Source organism: Hyperolius riggenbachi, chromosome 6 (assembly GCF_040937935.1).
Source record: "Hyperolius riggenbachi isolate aHypRig1 chromosome 6, aHypRig1.pri, whole genome shotgun sequence".
NCBI classification, from domain to species: Eukaryota; Metazoa; Chordata; class Amphibia; order Anura; family Hyperoliidae; genus Hyperolius; species Hyperolius riggenbachi.
Genome location: NC_090651.1, coordinates 320836375 through 320854939, shown reverse-complemented (window position 1 = coordinate 320854939; position 18565 = coordinate 320836375). Strand labels below are relative to the sequence as shown.

Genomic DNA, 18565 nt, shown 5'->3' with positions numbered 1-18565 from the left:
CCCCAAAACCACCAATCCCGTCTCGCCAGTCCGTCTGTATGGGATCCACCATCTTCTACAGCAAGAGATTGCAGATCGAATTTTAAATCTAGTGGCAGTGCTGTGTACCTCCGACCACCACAGTGCATGTTGGGAGATGTACTCGCATAGACGGGCTACATCTCCTGGCATGCATTCCGGCAGTCAGAGGCACGGGACACTGCCGAGAGCCTGGTCTCTCTAGGGACTCCACATTTAGATACAAGCTGTACCTTTAAGGGGTATTGACTGCCTGGGATTGGTAGACATGCTCTCTACATTGCTTCACAGTACTTTATTGAACTAAGGGTGTTTTCCGTCAAAGTACACAAAGCTGGGATGGAAGACCAAAAATGGTTCTTTTTCAACTGCACTGAAGTCTAAAAAAGCACTCCTCCAGCAGACGTATTCTTTACAGATTTATAGGGTAAACAAGTGTGTGACTTACTGCAGGGATCTTGGCCAAATAAGCTTTTTATGTGCTAATCTCTTCTGGGAAGGTCAGCGTCCATTCGGGTGCTACATCAGGACTCTGGATGGCTGCTGTTCCCTTTGGCAGTACTTCTGGCTTGTTGGCTCGCAGATAGAAATGAGGGAGAGGGCAGAAGATGTGGTATAGCTTGGATATATGTCTCCTGTCTAACCTGAAGGGTATCCAAAGTTATCTTTCCGCAGGGGTAAACTTAAATACTTCAGCCTATCACTGCCATATTCTGCATAGCTTAAAGCAGCATTGTCAGCCACAAAATCAAATTCCATTTACCCACTGCTCTGTGTTTATTATGCAGTCTACAACCTAACCCTGCATTGTAAGCATTCCAATATAATCATAAATGTTTCTTCTGTAATGAATCTTAACTCAGTCACCCTGGCTCTCATTCTGATACATTGCCGGAAAAAAGGAAGCTTGAGGACCATGGTCGTGACATCACACTGTGGGAGGAGTTTAGCCACAATATCAGCCATGCCAACTCCCCTGATGATCTATTAGAGAAAAGGCAAAGCTCTCTTGTGGGAAAGGGGGTATTGGCTACTGATTGGGATGAAGTTCAATCATGAGTTTAGGTTCCTCTTTTTAAATGCAGTATAAGATGTCTCCAAGCTGGACCGGGCTGTGAAATATTTTCTGATAAGTTATTATTCTTGCCCATGTAACTGAAAGTCTGAAGCAAGCGGCTCATGCTGCCAGCTCACAGTAATGGCCACTGAAATCAGCTGTAAGAAGCTGTGAAGGGTGTGGAAATGAAAGTGATGCAGGATTGTAGCCTCGCCTTGTAGACTTATAACCATGCCCAATACACACCCCTTCCTCTAACTGTCCGTACTTCTCTTTCTGCTGAAATGTAAACTCTATATACTGCAGTATCCCTTTATAGTAAACTCAAAGGGACCAGGAAAAGTAGTTTACTGTATCAGAATTGGACTTACATTGTATATTTATATAGACGCATTTGCTGGGACCTGACTGAGTTTACTACATCCAGAGGCTTACTAGGCCCGGTTCACATTAGCGGTGGCTATCCGGAATAGCCGTGCCGGAGCCGCACCGCATGCTGGCCGGACGAAACGGACGCACGGCATAGCAATGTAAGTCTATGCCAGGGTTCACATGTGTCCGTTTCGTCCGGACCGGAGCCGGACCGGATCCGGACTCCGGTGTCCGTTCCAACATGCGCTATTTTTTGGTCCGGCTCCTCCGGCAGCCGTATCCGGGGCGGAGCCGGACTGCACCATCCGGCCAATGGAAACCAATGAGAACCGGAGAGCGCACAACACACTGGCAAAAAATCCGGATGTTCTACCCCACTTCCTATGCGGATTTTTGCGGCGATATTGGCTGGGGACACATGGGCAAGCATTTTGGAGTGGAGCAGCACAGCTGGATCCGGATCCGGAGATGTTGGCAGCATGTCGGAGGTGGAGGTGAGTGCTAAACAGCAGAGGGCCTGATTCCACAGGTCCCCCTTCTGCTGACCTCCCAGACCCCAACATTTTTTTTTGTTTTTATACAGGTTGTTACTATCCGGATCCGGACCGCAACCGTGTTCATACCGCACGGAAACCGTATGCAACCGGACCGGATCCGGACAGGAACCGTACGGTTCAGGTCCGATCCGGCTCCGGTGCGGTCCGGACATCCGGTGCGGTTTTTGCGAAACCGCAAGTGTGAACCGGCCCTAACAGGATTCTACTGCATGCACTTTACTTTATGTACAGAACTGTCTACTGGAGGAGTTTCGTTTTTTTCCCCCCCAGAGTTCTACTTTAAGGTCGGCTTTCAAGGGTGGGTCTAAGATGAGGAAGATCATTTGACCACTTTATTTCTGCTTTTCGAGATCGGCAAATCCAAATTTCCTGTACTAATACATATTGTAGGCACAGACTGGCATTCTGGGACGTGTAGTCCTTCAGCAGCCGCAGCAGTTCCCATAGACTGCTCAGCGCCTATCTGCTTGTTTCTCTACCTTTTACCCAGAAGCCTCTTCAGCGTCTATTTATGTCGACTGTTGCCCGCTGTCACGCTGCTGTAATAATTGTCAGGCAGGGTGTGTGTGATGGCTCCCTCATCCCTGAGCTGACACATAGCAGGAGGATTGTGATTGTGTGTGAAAGGCCGGCCCCGGCTCCACATTCACTGATTATGTAAACATTGTGTTTTCCGCACAGCGCGGCCTGCTGCGCGTACATGGAAAAAAGCAAAGGGAAAATAATGATGATGGCAAGCATATGGGGAGGAATACAACTCCATAATCCCTCATTATTACACTAGAAATGTCTGTCTAAAAATAGCCCCGGCGGTGCTGCGGGTGAAGCTTCTGTGAATTAACAGCTGCCTCACGTATATATTTAATACGTAACCTCGTGTTTTTCTTCTATGCGGCTGAGTCAGAAATCTGTTTCTCCGCTAGAATTCCAGAGCGGTCCTGTCTAGACGCCCACACACGGGCAGACGTGACATACGCACACTACGGATGCAGCGTATAGTGCGATGCTTATGTATGCCTCAGACAAGAGAAGGATAGCATGGGACTGCGATCACAGCAGGAACAGACAATAGACTTAAAGTGGGATCAAACACCAGATTAACTGAAAGATACAATAAAAATCATCCAATGAGAAATTACTTAATTCGCTTACCCATCTTTTTGTTTTTAGTGTTTGTCAGATTTAGGAGAAATGCAACATGAAACAAAGTAATATTTCTGCTGGTTTCCATCTTTACTGTTTCTCTGTGATGCCAAAAGTGATGTCACGTCTGCCCTTTTTTCTTTTTTTTTATCTTTTTTTTTTTTTTTACCCAGCTGCTAAAGCAGCACTGCTTTATTTATTGCAGGATTTGTATCATCTGTAACAAAGAAATATTTCTCTTTAAAGGACAACTGAAGTGAGAGGGATATGGAGGCTGCCATATTTATTTTAAGCAATAGCAGTTGCCTGGCAGCCCTGCAGATCCTCTGCCTCTAATACTTTTAGCCATAGACCCTGAACAAGCATGTGGCAGATCAGGGGTTTCTGACATTATTGTCAGACCTGACAAGATTAGCTTCACGCTTGTTTCTGGTGGTTTTCTGACACTACTGCAGCCATATAGATCAGCAGGCAACTGATATTGTTCAAAAGGAAACCAATATGGCAGCCTCCATAGTTTTTTCACTTCAGTTGTCCTTTAAAGGTTATTATGCGGTTTCTTATCTTTTAGAGCAGAGAGTAGGTCCCCCCCCCCCCATTTATTTGGAGTTCCCGTAGTGCCTGCAGAGTTCCATCACATCCCTCGTACAGATTAGGAGGCTGTCATGCGAGGGTAAAATGTGCAATCCTGCATTGATCTTCAGTGCGTCTGCAGAGCTGATATTGTCAGTATTTTATTTAGATGTTTCTGTGCACTGGGAAATATGCAATTGATTAAACCATATAAAAATCAATATAACTCATGTACTTATAAATGGCTGAGCAAACTGATTACATTACATTGTGCAATTAATAAACGGCTTGGGCTGAACCTGGGAAGATATTTGCTCTCTTCACCTCAGATGTTTTTGCTGCTGCTTTTTTTTCTTCCCCTCAGATAGTTTTTAGGAAGAACCTCTTGTTTATTAGGCTCATTCACACTGCACATGAAGTAAAGTGGACCTGAACTCTTGCACAGAAGGAAAATAGAGAAATCCACCCGGTTAGTATTTAGAGAGTTAAAGCATACCCGAGGTGACATGTGACATGATGTGTATGTACAGTGCCTAGCACACAAATAACTAGGCTGTGTTCCTTTTTTTTTCTTTTTCTGCCGGAAAGCGTTAAACATCAGGTATGTAAGTGGCAGTTCCGGTCTGAGTCAGGACTGAGTCAGACTACAGTGTGACCTTCACTGATAAGTAATTACAACTATAAAACAGTTTCCTAGAAGATAATGGCTTCTGAGAGCAGGAAAGGGATAAAAAGGGTCAATAATTCATAGATTTTAGCTGTGGCATACTACAATGAATGTGTCATTGAGCAAAAACAATAAACTAGTAAAAACTTGAGGACCGCAGTGTTAAACTCCCCTAGTGACCAGGCCATTTTTACAGAAATAGGCCACTGCAGCTTTAAGACCTCGCTGCAGGGCCGCACGTGTCAGCACACAAGTGATTTCTTCCCCCTTTTCTCCCCACCAACAGAGCTTTCTGATGGTGGGGTCAGATCGCCCCCAGGTGTATTTATTTATTTTTTATAAATATTTATTTTTACTAAATTTCCCTACTTTTTTTAATTATTGTAATACCCCTCCCTCCCCCCATCTGCCTATCACAGCGCTGTACAGACTTATTTAACAGTGCTTTCGCCGTCTAGCATTCTCCGAGCGGCGATCGCCACTGGGAGGCTGAAGGCGGAGCGGAGATCCATCATCAGAGCGGGGATGCGCGCGCGCTCCCCAGCGATCCCCATTCCAGGCCATTCATGCCAATCGATGTGGAGTGGTCCTGGAGCTGCCGCCGCGTTCGCACCAATCGGCGTGGAGCGGTCGGCAAGAAGTTAAATATAAAAAAGTGGGATATTTTAACTTATTTTTAGGAGGATAGATACAATTGTTTATTTCCTTAGTTTATTTTCACCTTGGGTGTCCTTTAAGCCTGACTAATCCCCCCTCATCTGTGATGGATCACCAGTGTAATTTGATCTCTCAACTGTGTTGGCACAGGAATCTCAGCAGAGCAGCTTATTTGTAAACACAGGATGTTAACCCTGTGTCTGCTTCCATGAAAGCAGGAAGTTGGCACACTGCAGATTTATTGCGGGATTTCTACCAGCTATAACAAAAGAAATGTTTTTCTTTTAAAGGTTAGTATGTTGCTTATCTTTTAGAGGAGAGAGGAAGTTCTGAGTTCAGATCCACTTTAATGGTTACTACAATTCAATGCACATATAGAGGTGTTCAATACCAGCATAGCATCAATGCACAGCTATTAGGATGGATGAAGGAGGGCCCCAGTAGGCCCCTCTGCAATCTCTGCATCCCCTATTGCTACGCCGCTGCTTTTACCGAAAAACAAGGCTGGCGGGGAAGGGGGTATTTTATAGTGTGGACGTCAGCAGCTGCAACACAATGCAACCCAATGGGAAATTGTATGTGACATTCAATAAACTTTTCCCGGGCACATAACATCGAATCACGTGGGAACACTCTACGTATGGTGGTTGGTAACATAAAGGTCATTGGACATTTAACCCTCCTGGCGGTCTATTAAAAACCGCCAGGGGGCAGCGCAACAGTTGGTTTTTTTGGGGTTTTTTTTTAAATCATGTAGCGAGCCTAGGGCTCCCTACATGATAGCCGCTGTGCAGTGGCATCCCCCCACTCTCTTCAATCGCCTGATCCGGGATTCTGAACGGCATTCCCATTAGGGCTTTCCCTGTCACCATGGCGACGGGCGGGATGACTTCATCGACGTCGTGGTGTCAAAGGGAGTCCCGATCCACCCCTCAGCGCTGCCTGGCACTGATTGGCCAGGCAGCGCATGGGGTCTGGGGGGGCGGCGCGGTGGGTTGCGGCAAATCGGCACGGAGCGGCAGCGATCGTGTGCACGCGCAGCTAGCAAAGTGCTAGCTACGTGTAGCAAAAAATTTTTTTATGCAAATCGGCCCAGAAGGGCCTGAGTAATCCTCCTGCGCGGCTTACCCCGAACTACGTTCGGGGTTACCGCCAGGAAGGTTAATGTTACCAAGCGGATTGCAAACAACTGGCAGCACTGCACATAGTGTGAATGAGTGGTGGGAGTGGCCAGAGCACGCTAATGCACACAGGTTGTTGCCACCAGCTCCCCTGTGTTTTGCCCAGTTGGTGAATCCTTCAATCTGAGGATCTCCGGATAGCGCATAGTGCAGGGGTTCTCAAACTGGGTGCCGCGGCACCCTGGTGCGCCTCGGCACCTTTCAGGGGTGCCTCGGCATGCATCCCGTTCCTTTATGCAATACCATCAGGTAGGTGATGCAACCACGCATTGATATACAATGTGGCTGCATTACCTGCTAGTTAACCTTTAGTCCCCACAACCATGGTTGAAGTTGAACATGAGAGGAATCGCGGTGCCCACTGACTAATAAGTATCACTACCTACTTGGAGTGGGTTGTTGCCTGATAAGGGTCATAACGGCACTTCGGTAGTTCTTTTTGCCGGGTGGTGCTATGAAAAAAGTTCAAAGCCACCAAGGGTGCCTTCACCCAAAAAAGTTCGGTAACCACTGGCATAGTGCATTCAGTAGCTCCTTATTGTCAGGGAATTAGGAGTTCCTTCCCCAGCACTAAGCAGGGTTAGCCCATTGCTTATACATTCTGGGGGCAGCAGTGCAACTTGATAAAAGAAGTTTAGTACTTCTCATTATTCTGTTCCACCTGCAATGAGAAGCTATTTGTAAAAATTTCTTTTTAACGTGATCATGAAGTGAAAATAAACGTATGAGATAATGAATGTACGTGTAATACGGATGATAAACAGATTGCATCAGACTGTCCCAGTTACAGTTTAAAATCCACACTCTGCCTTTAAGGCTGAAAAGGAACCAAGACTAATGACCCTTCGAACTTTCATGCAGTAAAACCTCATTAGAATCCTCATCTCACTGTTTGTCAGCTGTTTTCGCTTCTATTTACTTTTCAGGAAGGACTGACTTTGACAAGCCCTCCCTCTTTTACACTGATAACAACTCGAGATTTTTTTTAAACTCTTGCTGTACTGGAAAACGAGACTTCAGATCATTTCTTGGTTGGGATAGTGCTATATGTGTATATGTTAATGTCATCATGTCATTTCATGTATGCTTTAATTCACTTTTTGTTTTTAATAAACACAAGGATAGTGTTATACATCTAAACTGGTACAAGGACTTTTTTTTAGCATACCTTTATTCACTTTGAAGGTGGATGTTCAGGCACTTATTCCTCACTTTGTTGCGGCAGTCATTCCAGCCAAGAGTCGGCTATTAATATAGAACCTTTTGGCAGAAGTGGCATGGCTGCAGCCTCATCATGACTGGCAACGTGTGGGTGACGCTGGGTGAATCAGAATCACTTTAGTCGTGGCACATGCTGACTGCAATCACACTTGGCAGCTACATTCTCTGTTTTTCCCTCCAGAACTGTGATTCACTTCCTTAAACGTCTAATTAACTCGGTGCAAGTTCTGCCTCGCTGTTTGTCCTCACGTCGGAGGCCGGATTCAATAAAGTTTTCTTCTGAGTTTCCTCACAGCACCTTCTCCACAAGAGGCCTTTTTACCTTTTTGTGCTTCTTTTCACATGCTGACTCTGAGAACTTAAGATACTTTGGGGGAAAAAGAAACATCTGTGAGAAAATTCTTTAGAGAAAAGAGCTAGAGTTCTGCTGTCCATTGTAGGTGTTGTCTGGCAGCCATCACAGTCTATAGATAGAGGAAACCTCTTCCCTTGTCAAGCAGTTATTACATATTCTATACATAGGTGGGTGGATGTTTTTCCAAGAGAAATGGGTGCTACACAGACCTCTGTATTCACACAGCCAATTGGTCTTTAACTTGGTTTATGTTTCACAAAGGTGCAGACTCCATTTCCTAACTAAAAATATTCAAGTTTTAACCCATCAGCAGGTTCAAATGAAATATTTTGTTTGAAAACTGTTGTGCAATGTAAACCTTTGCCGGTAAATCTCTAGGACTAGGCAGCCAAACGAGCGGCAGGCAGGGGAGCAGTTATAGTTACCTGTTCCGGGCGTCTTATTCTTTTCCTCCACTTTTAACTTCCGAAAGGCCTTCTGCGTCAATCACAGACTCTTCCATCACCCCTCTTCCACCACCAGGTGGTGCTGTAACGCTGACATGGTCTCCAGGATCCTGATGACATGTCATATCATGTGATCGGAACCCAGAAGACATGTTGGGCTCACATTGCCACTGTGGTGGAGGAGAGAAGAAGACGATCCAGCTGTCCGGAAAAGTATCTATAAAGTTCCCTGCCGCCCATTCTGCATACCTGCCACCCACTCTGCATACCCTGCTAGCCTGCCAGGCTGGGGAAGGCACACTTCCACAGTGGCAGAAAAATTTAGCCCTGCAGCCAAATAAAGTTTTTTACTTTAGGGTTAGCTAGACTATATGCATCCACGTAATACTGTTAAATAATTTGGTGTCCATAATAAACATTGTTAATGTAACAGATACATCTCTCTGTTGTTTTATCCCTGGGATTCCAGTCTGGTAAAGTGACTAATGCCTAGGCCAGCGGTTCACAACCGGTGTGCCGCGACACACTTATGTGTCGCCGCAGCACCGGCTATATGTCACCGCTCTCTGCCTGCTACTCATCTCCCCCGCTCTATCTCCTCCCCACTAATTGCCCTCCTCCTATTAGTGCAGGATTTCAAGAAAATGGCTGCCGCCGTGAGCATTTGCAGACATCGGCGGCCATTTTCTTGTAGTCTTCACTAACTACGAGTCGGGAGGCAGAGCATTGAGGACGGAGCCAAAGTGTGGATGCTTGGAGGGAAGGAGGAGAAGAGGCGATGGGGTGGCCATGGAGCGGTGAGTTAGGAAACTTTCTTCCTGTGGCACTGTGAGAGCACTTGACAGCAGTATATTGTCCCTGCACCACCTGTCATATAGCATACTGTCCCTACAGCTATTCTGTGCCAGCAGCAGCATTAGCAGCAAATTATTCCTGCAGCCCAATGCTCATTATGCATCAGCATCGTGTCCCTCTAACCCCCTATTGTGTTAGCAGCAGTATATTGCAGAAGCATCAGCAAATTATACCTGCAGCCCCATTGCACCAGCAGCATCAGCAGATTGTTTCTGAGCCCCCCATTGTGCCAGCAGCATCAGCAGATTGTCCCTGCAGCCTCCATTGCACCAGCAGCATCAGCAGATTGTTTCTGAGCCCCCCATTGTGCCAATAGCATCAGCAGATTGTCCCTGCAGCCCCTATTGCACCCGCAGCATCAGCACATTGTTTCTGAGCCCCCTATTGTGCCAGCAGCATCAGCAGATTGTCCCTGCAGCCCCCATTGCACCAGCAGATTTTTTTCTGAGCCCCCCATTGTGCCAGCAGCATCAGCAGATTGTTCTTGCAGCCCCCATTGCACCAGCAGCATCAGCAGATTGTTTCTGATTCACCCCACCCCCCCCCCCCATTGTTCCAGCAACAGAGGCAGATTGTCGATGCAGCCCTTGATTGTGCTTTAATCATATTCATGAAAAGCTCTAGACCTCATTTTCAAGTGTGTTTTGAAAAAATGTACTCTTTATTGATTTTCTGATCATTATCCTTATTTTTCTATCATATGTGACGTATCACTGATATCTGAATGTTTGGCGTGATGTGTCACGACCTGGAAAAGTTGGGACCAATGGCCTAGGCATTAGTAGTTTAAGCAACATTAGTCATACACACATGTATTCTAAATGAATATGTCGTCCAAAAACTGTACACGCAGGCAAAAGGGGCATTTCACACGACATGCGCGCATGCTCTGGAGTAATGTCCTTTGGACTCGACCGACTGAGCGAAATCTGCTCAATAGTGGTCTGAATTAATCCGCCAGTTGGATTGGGCAGAATACCCAATATCGGTCGCTCGTCATTGTCATTTAGATACATGTTTTATGCAGGGCTGTGGAGTCGGTCCAAAAATCCACCGACTCCGACTCCTCAGTTTAGGATTCCACCGACTCCTCGACTCCGACTCCTCTAATTTGCATATTACAATTTTGTTGATTAAAAGTATGTAACATGAAATTCGTCTCTTAACTGCCAACGCTTAGGAATTTTACAAGACAACTGAAGTGAGAAGGATATGTAGACTACTATATTTATTCCCTTTAGACTAAAACTAGTCCTTGGTAAGAGTACTTGTAAAAGGTACAGACCGGAACAAAGAACATCTATCAGGCCCTAGGCAATGTGACTGTGGGTACATGTAAGAGTGATGTGCAGGTGCTCTGCAGGGGAATGAGGAGATTCTTCCTCTATTACACATTCTTCATGCACAATCTGAACAAGGTTTATGGGTGACAGACAACACCTCTGTGTTCAATGTGCACAGCATTCTCAGTGGATTCCCTGCAGCTCTGTGGGGAGTGCATATGTAGAGTATAGTACTACTGTGTAACAAAGTAAACCTGAGACAGATGAAATTAAAGTTTTATACATACCTGGGGCTTCCTCCAGCCGCCTTCAGGATAATCGGTCCCTCTTTGTCCTCCTCCACCACCTGGATCTTCTGCTATGAGTCCAGGTACTTGAGCCAGTCAGGCGTAGTGCGCATGCACACACTCCGCCGCCAGAAGCATACTACACCTGTGCAGCACTATTGCGCAGGTGCAGAATGTTCCTGGCTGTGGAAGCGGCATGCGGCCGGACAGCGCTGACTGGCTGAATTACCAGGACTCATAGCAGAAGATCCGGGTGGTGGAGGACAGCGAGGGACTGATTAGCCTGAAGGGGGCTGGAGGAAGCCCCAGGTATGTATAAAACTTTACTTTTCATCCGTCTCAGGTACCCTTTAATTTGTAGTCCCCAAACCAAATTTTAACAACATATCAAAATATTTGATTTCATCAGCAAAGGGAGAGCATACATTTGCATAAATCAGCATCAATGCAGAATTATTTCCATCTCACTGACCATCTGTATTAGTGACACGGCTACACATCAGGCTTTATTCTTACAGCATAGATGTTATTTAGTATATATAAGAGATTCCTGTGTACACATCATATATACTCTACAGTTACAATCAGATATGTATGTCTGACCTTAAAAATACGGGGACTGCTTTATTGAAGCAGCACAAGTAACTAATTTTGATTGGTTTATTTCATTTTTGTGGACTAAGCACGGCTATTACTGTATATATAGTGTATATATACATTATTTATAATGACTATTATCTGAGAAATAGAACATTTTATCATATTTTCTATTTTAATTACAGTTACAAATTCATTAGGAGTCGGAGTCGGTGCATTTTTTCCCGACTCCGACTCCAGGCACCCAAAATTGCCCGACTCCACGACTCCACAGCCCTGGTTTTATGATTGCCATCCGAAACGGTGAAATCTGAAATTCGACGGATGTTTCGGAGTGTATACACTCTTAGGCCTCATGCACACTACATGCGATTCCGTTTTTTTTTTTTTTTTATCTGATCCGATTTTGGATTTCAATTAAAGTACTGCATGCTGCTAAGAGTTTTAATCGAAATCCAAAATCGGAGGTATAAAAAAATCGCATGTAGTGTGCAAGAGGCCTAAGAGTGGTTCTTTTGTAATGACACACCCTGAGGGCTCGTTTCCACTAGTGCGGCGTGCGTCTCACAGACGCACGCCGGCACTGAGCGGGTGGGCGGGATCGCAGGCGAATCCCATGAGCTGTGCCATGCACGGCTATGGGATTCGCCTCCGCCGAGAATTCTGCGGGGGGTTCCGGCCGAATCGCTCCTGCAAGCGATTCGGCCGCAGTGCTGTTATCTCGTATGGCAGAGATTCCCCGTGCGATTCATGTGCAGGGAAACTCTGCGGAATCGCGGCGGAAACCGCGATAGTAGAAACGGGCCCTGAAGGTTACTACACTAAGTTCAGTAGAGAGTTTAGGTGTTGTATGACCTACTGTCTTTTCTGACCGACCGGTCTTTAATTGCTAGCATGGTCTATTGCTGTGCACCATACACTTTATTTCTGAGGTTTTAGCTCCTAACGATTCTGAATTATATATTGGATTTATTATTTTTTGGTTTTTATTTTCTAGACCTTGGTGTTTTGTTACCTTGATAAAGGGACCCTGGCTCAGTTGATTGGTATTCTTCAAGAAGGTTGCATTGCATTGTTTTAGTTTGGAGCAGGCAGAGCTGGGACAAGGTCCTCCGGCACCCAAGGCTGAGACACCAAAGTGCGCCCCTCCATCCTTCCCACTCCAGCCGTCACACACTGATTGCTATTAGACTAAGAGGGCCACAGGGCCCACAACCTCCCCAACACCTTAATATCTAGTTATCTGGCTTGCAGTCACTGCCATGTATACCCTTTTCTTATTTCTTTCTGCTTCAAACACAATTAGGAATGACAGCTGAATGAATTGTGCGCCCCCTCCTACACTGCGCCCTGAGGCTGGAGCCTCTCCAGCCTATGCCTCGGCCCGGCCCTGGGAGCAGGACTATAGATGGAATTAATTTCATTAATTTATTTAAAGGGGAACTTCAGCCTAAACAAACATACTGTCATTAAGTTACATTAGTTATGTTAATTAGAATAGATCGGTAATATAATCTCTTACCCACCCTGTTTTAAAAGAACAGGCAAATGTTTGTGATTCATGGGGGCTGCCATCTTTGTCATGGGGGCAGCCATCTTTTTGGTTGAAAGGAGGTGACAGGGAGCAGGAGACACAGTTACAACTGTTCCGTGTCCTGATTACCCCTCCCAGCTGCACACCCTAGGCTTCAAATGTCAAATTCAAAATGTAAAAAAAAAAAAAAATGCACCATAGACTTATTACATTTGTCAGGCCAAATGTAATAAAATAAACGCTACTTACCGGGGGCTTCCTCCAGCCCCAAGCTCCCAGGACCTCCCTTGCCGCAGCTCTGCCTGCAGCAGATTGCTGGAGCTCCGACCCGGTCCCCGACGATGACGTCAGAGCGACCTGGAGGTCGCTCTGTACTGCGCCTGCGCAATCGGCGCTGTCAATCACCGCCACGTGGGCCGGAGCGGACTGCGCAGGCGCAGAACTGCTTTAAAGAGATTATGAGATGAAGGATGTCAAATAATTAATACTTACCTGGGGCTTCCTCCAGCCCCATCACCACCGTTGCCTCCTTCGCCGTCCTTCCGGGTGGTGCCGTTCGCCTGCGATCAGCCCCGGTAATATTCTGTCAGTCGGGCTTTTCTGTGCATGCGGGCATGGCCGAGCACATGTGCCTGATGCATTCACATCAATGGGAGCGTTCTGTGCTGGGTAATACTGAGCAGGTGTGGAACACGACGGGTGAGTGCACGTGGCCGTGCCGTGCATGCGCAGAAGAGCCCAACTGCTGCAACTGAAAAAAGTTTACGAGCTAGCGGGCGAACTGAGCCACCTGAGAGGAAGGCCAGGGAGGCAATAGTGGTCATGGGGCTGGAGGAGCCCCAGGTAAGTATCAAATCTTTTACATCATTCATCTCAGATTACCTCTAAACATAAACCCTAAAAATAAATATAACCGAGTATTTTTCATGTATTGAACTTTGCTGAATGCCACTAGCACAAGGAATTCTCTTCAGAAGGGTGACCTCACCTTGCATGCCCTCCTGTTTGCACAGGTGCTGCACAATGCCTCAGGCGTTGGATATGGACTCTTTGCTGTCTGTCTCTTGTGCAACTTGTATTCTGGGGAACAGTGTCACACCATCACATCTATTAAATACAGATTGTACCTCAGAATAGTAATCTGTGAAATACTACTGCAAATATAACCACTCACCCTGACTTTTGGCCAACATCCTTCTAGCCAGATCTGGATGCCCTCCATTTCCTGCGTGCCACAATGTGGTGAACATCTGGCTACATGCAGACCAGCTGGGAAGGACAAGCTAATATATTATTTGGCTGCACGGTCTATTAGAGAAATATTAAAATCTGCTGAAACCAGGGCTGTGGAGTCGGTACAAATATCATCCGAATCCAACTCCTTAGTTTATGAAACCAGCGACTTCAACTCCGACTCCAAGTACCCAAAATGACTCCGACTCCTCAGTCTAATACTTACCAGGGCTGTGGATTTAGCACAAAAATCATCTGACTCCAACTCCTCCATTTATAAAACCACCGACTCCAGGTACCCAGAATTGCTCCAACTCTGACTCCACAGCCCTGGTTGAAACTCCATATTAACCGGAAAAAGAAAAAATCATCATCATCCACTAAGAAATTGCTTATGTAGCTTGCCTATCCTGTTGTTTTTAGTGTTTACTGTCTTGATTTAGGACAAATGTGAGATGAAAGAGAAAATATTTCTGCTGGTTTCCATCTTTACTGTTTCTCTGTAATGCCAAAAGTGACATCAGTTCTGCTGTGCTCAGTTGCAACAGGAGACTTATTTTTTTTTTCCATTTTTTTTTTTGCCACGGGGTAATGCTGCTGCATGAACGTTGCCATTTGGCTGCATGCGATTGCAGCTGACTTGTGTTTGCGGCAAAAAAAGAGTCCTTATTCACCAAGAGTGAGAAGTTTCTGCAACATCTGTTATGCTTCTGCACCACCTCAAAATTGCTGTATTTTGTTTCTTTTTTTAAATCGCACTTGTTCATGCCTGTTATTTCATCTCTAGCCATCAGTGTAGGGAGACAGTGAGGGAGATGGGTCCATGATTCAGTCTCAATGACATAATAGCCAGGCATAAAAATGATTTTTGAATTGGTGCCAAAGGAGAAGAGAATTATTAAGATCTTACACATTCTCTGTGAAATTTCTCCTACATCTCAAAAAACATTTTCCCATTTCCATTGAGTTAGGATTGTATTTTGTGTTAAAAACAAAAAAGTGCGTGTTTTTTGTTTACTTTGGACTGCAGCCCACTGTCTTTGTCCAGGTTATTGCTGTGAGGCTATTGGTCAAAGATGATATTGATTCATACTGAGATAAACCAGCGGTAGAAATCCTGCAGCTTCAGCAGCCCATGTGTTAAGTTTACGTTTAAAGCCGATAAAAGATTTCCCCCAGGGAATGTGTTTTTTTTATTTTTTATCTAAGTTCTATTCAATTGTAGTTTTTGAAGGGAAGTAGCATTTGTATTTTGCTTTTGTACTTTTTTTTTTTTTTTTTTTTTTTTTGTCCTGCAAAACTTATCACTTGTCAATTTTGCACCATGTGATTGCTATTGCCATCTGAGTAGTTTATCATTCATAAGATGTAGAATACATTGATTCTTATGTTATTATAATGAATCCTATTTTAAAATCAAAAACTGCATTTAATGAATGCACTAGATTTAGAAGTTAAGTGTAATATTTCCTAAACTGTCTGTCTAGTCCAGTTGACTGGGAATTCGTCAAATACTTGGTATTGATTGACAGCTACAGATACAATAGAATGGGTGGGTTGTGGAACTGACAAACTCAAGCACATTTAGAATTTTATTTATTTAAAGCCTAAGTCCAGGCGCTGTTTTATATGCATTTTATTAGAACAAACGTTTTGTTAAAAAAAAAACGTTTTTGTTTTTTTTTTGCAAAAGAAACCGGAAAATACCTGCTGCACCAGTCCACAGATCTTCATCTACTCCTTAGGAACCGACAGCTGTTTGCTCTCTTCCAGTCACTCATTTTAGTTGGAAATAATCAATCTGACAGTAAACCTGTCAGAAAATTGTATCGTGTGTACTTAGCATTGGAGGCAGAGGATCGGTAGGACAGCCAGCCAACTGGTATTGCGTAAAAGGAAATAAATATGGCCGCCTCCATGTAACTCTCACCTCGGGTTCACTTTAAATATACCATATGGGTATACATACAGATCCATAGTTGTATAGCCTGTCTACACCCTTGTTTTGTAGATTCTCGTAAAGCCGTAGTTCTGATGGTGACCATACATGGTACAATTTTTTTCAACTTTTTTTATTTTGCTCGATTATTTCTTTAGAACAAATATAAAGATTTTTCCAACATGTCCGATCGGATTTTTAATGAAAAAAAATAGGATAATCGTTTGTTTTTCTTGAAATATTATTTTCAACATTATTTTATTTATTTATTTATATAGCGTCGACATATTACGCAGCGCTGTACAGAGTATATTGTCTTGTCACTAACTGTCCCTCAGAGGGGCTCACAACCTAGTGCCTACCGACTTTCATTCGATTTGATTGTTTTGGTCGAATAAACGGGAATATCAAACATTTTTATTGTACCGTGTATGTGCGCCATAAGACGGGGTGGTGCAGGGGTGTGTGAGGGACATCCAATCACATCTCTACAATTCAGTATTGCATTGTAACCTGTGTAAGGTTGTTATGTTCCTATTGCCGAGCCCTGGGGAATGTGATCCTGTAACTTCCTTTGTCAGAATGGTGCCAGGAGTGCCGAGATATTAATATATTGCCTCTGTGTCTATTTCTAGCTTGGTCTATGGAAGCTCAAGAGGCTCCCACCCAGAAACCGATATTTTGCACAGACAGGCGTATGCAACACCTCACCCTCTGCAGGGCTACGCTACCAACCACCACCCAGCAGGTAAGATGATCTCAATATGTGTGTATTTTGTATGTACTTGGCTGTAGGTAGAACCTGTCACAATTTGCCATTTGCAATCATATGTATACCTATGCTGAAATTGCTGCTGACGTTATGCCTGGGCCAATGTCAAACATTTATAAAACTGTCAGGTGTCACAGGTGATATCTAGAATGCATGAAAGAGGTTTATACTCTCCTAAGGTCCTATAGAGCCTTCCTGTTCCTCTCCTGGTCCCCTCGTTCCACTGCTGGCTCCTCCATTCAAATCTCCCACCGCAGGAGACTTTGAAAGTCTTCTGGAGCCCAACCCATCAGTGCATATTTTTTGGAAAACCACAGAGGTAGTTTATCAGCTGTGCTGAGACACTGATTGCCTAACCTGTGATTGTGTGTGGTTTTCTGCAAAATCTATACTGTTGGTGGGGCTTGAGGACAGGGTTGGGGAACTCTGCTCTATAGGACCCAGAGCCTGCCCTCTCCTTAGGCGAATCTGTTTTGTTTTGTTTTTAAATCACTTCAGAATCCCTTTAACTACCTGCGGACCGAGCGAGTATGAATCTACGGCAGGCAGGGGGAGCTGCGGTCCTGACCGGACGTAAACTCTACGTCCCATTCACCGCGTGCCACCGCCCGTTCCCGTCGCTCGGTCCGCTCTGCCCCTGCCGCAATGTGATGCCCTGCCACCTCTATGACGGCAGAGCACTGTGAGCTGGGCAGGAGCTGTTTTCATTGGCTCCTGGCCCTGTCATTCATGTAAGCCGTTCCCATTGGCTTACATTGAGTGACAGGGTCAGGAGCCAATGAAAGCGGCTCCTGACCGGCGCACAGCGCTCTGCCGTCATAGCGATGGCAGAGAGAGCAGCCTGCCGCGGGGACAGAGCGGCGTGTCCGGCGGGAGCGACGGTAACTTGCGGCGATTCGCTGGGAAGCGGCGGTTTGCTGGACCAGCACCCTCTGGTCCTTAAAGAGAGTCTGAAGCAAGAATAAATCTCGCTTCAGACCTCATAGATAGCAGGGGCATGTGTGCCCCTGCTAAAACGCTGCTATCCCGCGGCTTAACGGGGGTCCCTTCACCCCCAAATCCCCTCGGTGCAGCGGGGGAGCGCTTCCTGGTTGGGGCAGGGCTAACCGCCGCAGCCCTGCCCCACGCGCCTCTGTCAGCGCGTATCTCCGCCTCTCCCCCGCCCCTCTCAGTCTTCCTTCACTGAGAGGGGCGGGGGAGAGGCGGCGATGCGCCACTGATAGACACGACTGGAGGCAGGGCTGCAGCCGTTAGCCCTGCCTCCACGAATGACCAACTCTACGACCAACTATTGCGGGGGTGGGTTTAGGGGTGAAGGGACCCCCGTTTATTGACGCGATAGCGGCGGTTTAGCAGGGGCACACATGCCCCTGCTAACTATGCGCTCTGAAGCGAGATTTATTCTCGCTTCAGAGTCTCTTTAAGGGGGCAGAGGGTGCTGGTCCAGTAAGGGTTAAAGAGGGACTGTTGTGAAAATAACATAATGAATAAAATTGCTTATTTTTTACAATATTTATTTATACATTATTTAGCCAGTATTTGTCCATTGTAAAATTTTTCTCCCTGATTTACATTCTGAAATGCATCACTGGTGATGACATCTTTAGTTCTGCCAGGTGATTTGTACGAAATGTTCGTTTACTGAGAGTTCTATGTACAGAAGGAGATATTGCTTGCTTGGCAGATGGACAAAGCTGTTATTTTGTACAATGCAACAAGGGTCACAGACAACAAAATGTCAGGACCATGGTCTTGGCAACACACCCGATGATCTATTCGAGAAAAGATAAAGATTTCTCATGGGAAAGGAGGTGCCAG

The 18565-nt window shown here is 45.5% G+C and overlaps 1 protein-coding gene across 3 annotated transcripts in view; it reads left to right on the top strand.

Moving 5' to 3' along the window:
* Window positions 1–18565, top strand: part of PRR12 (proline rich 12) — a 133495-nt gene that overhangs the window by 70177 nt on the left and 44753 nt on the right. For all 3 annotated transcript variants that reach the window (XM_068241387.1, XM_068241389.1, XM_068241390.1), the window contains exon 2: window positions 16611–16723. In XM_068241387.1, coding sequence (XP_068097488.1) covers window positions 16611–16723 — 113 coding nt within the window. The remainder of the gene's footprint in view (window positions 1–16610; window positions 16724–18565) is intronic.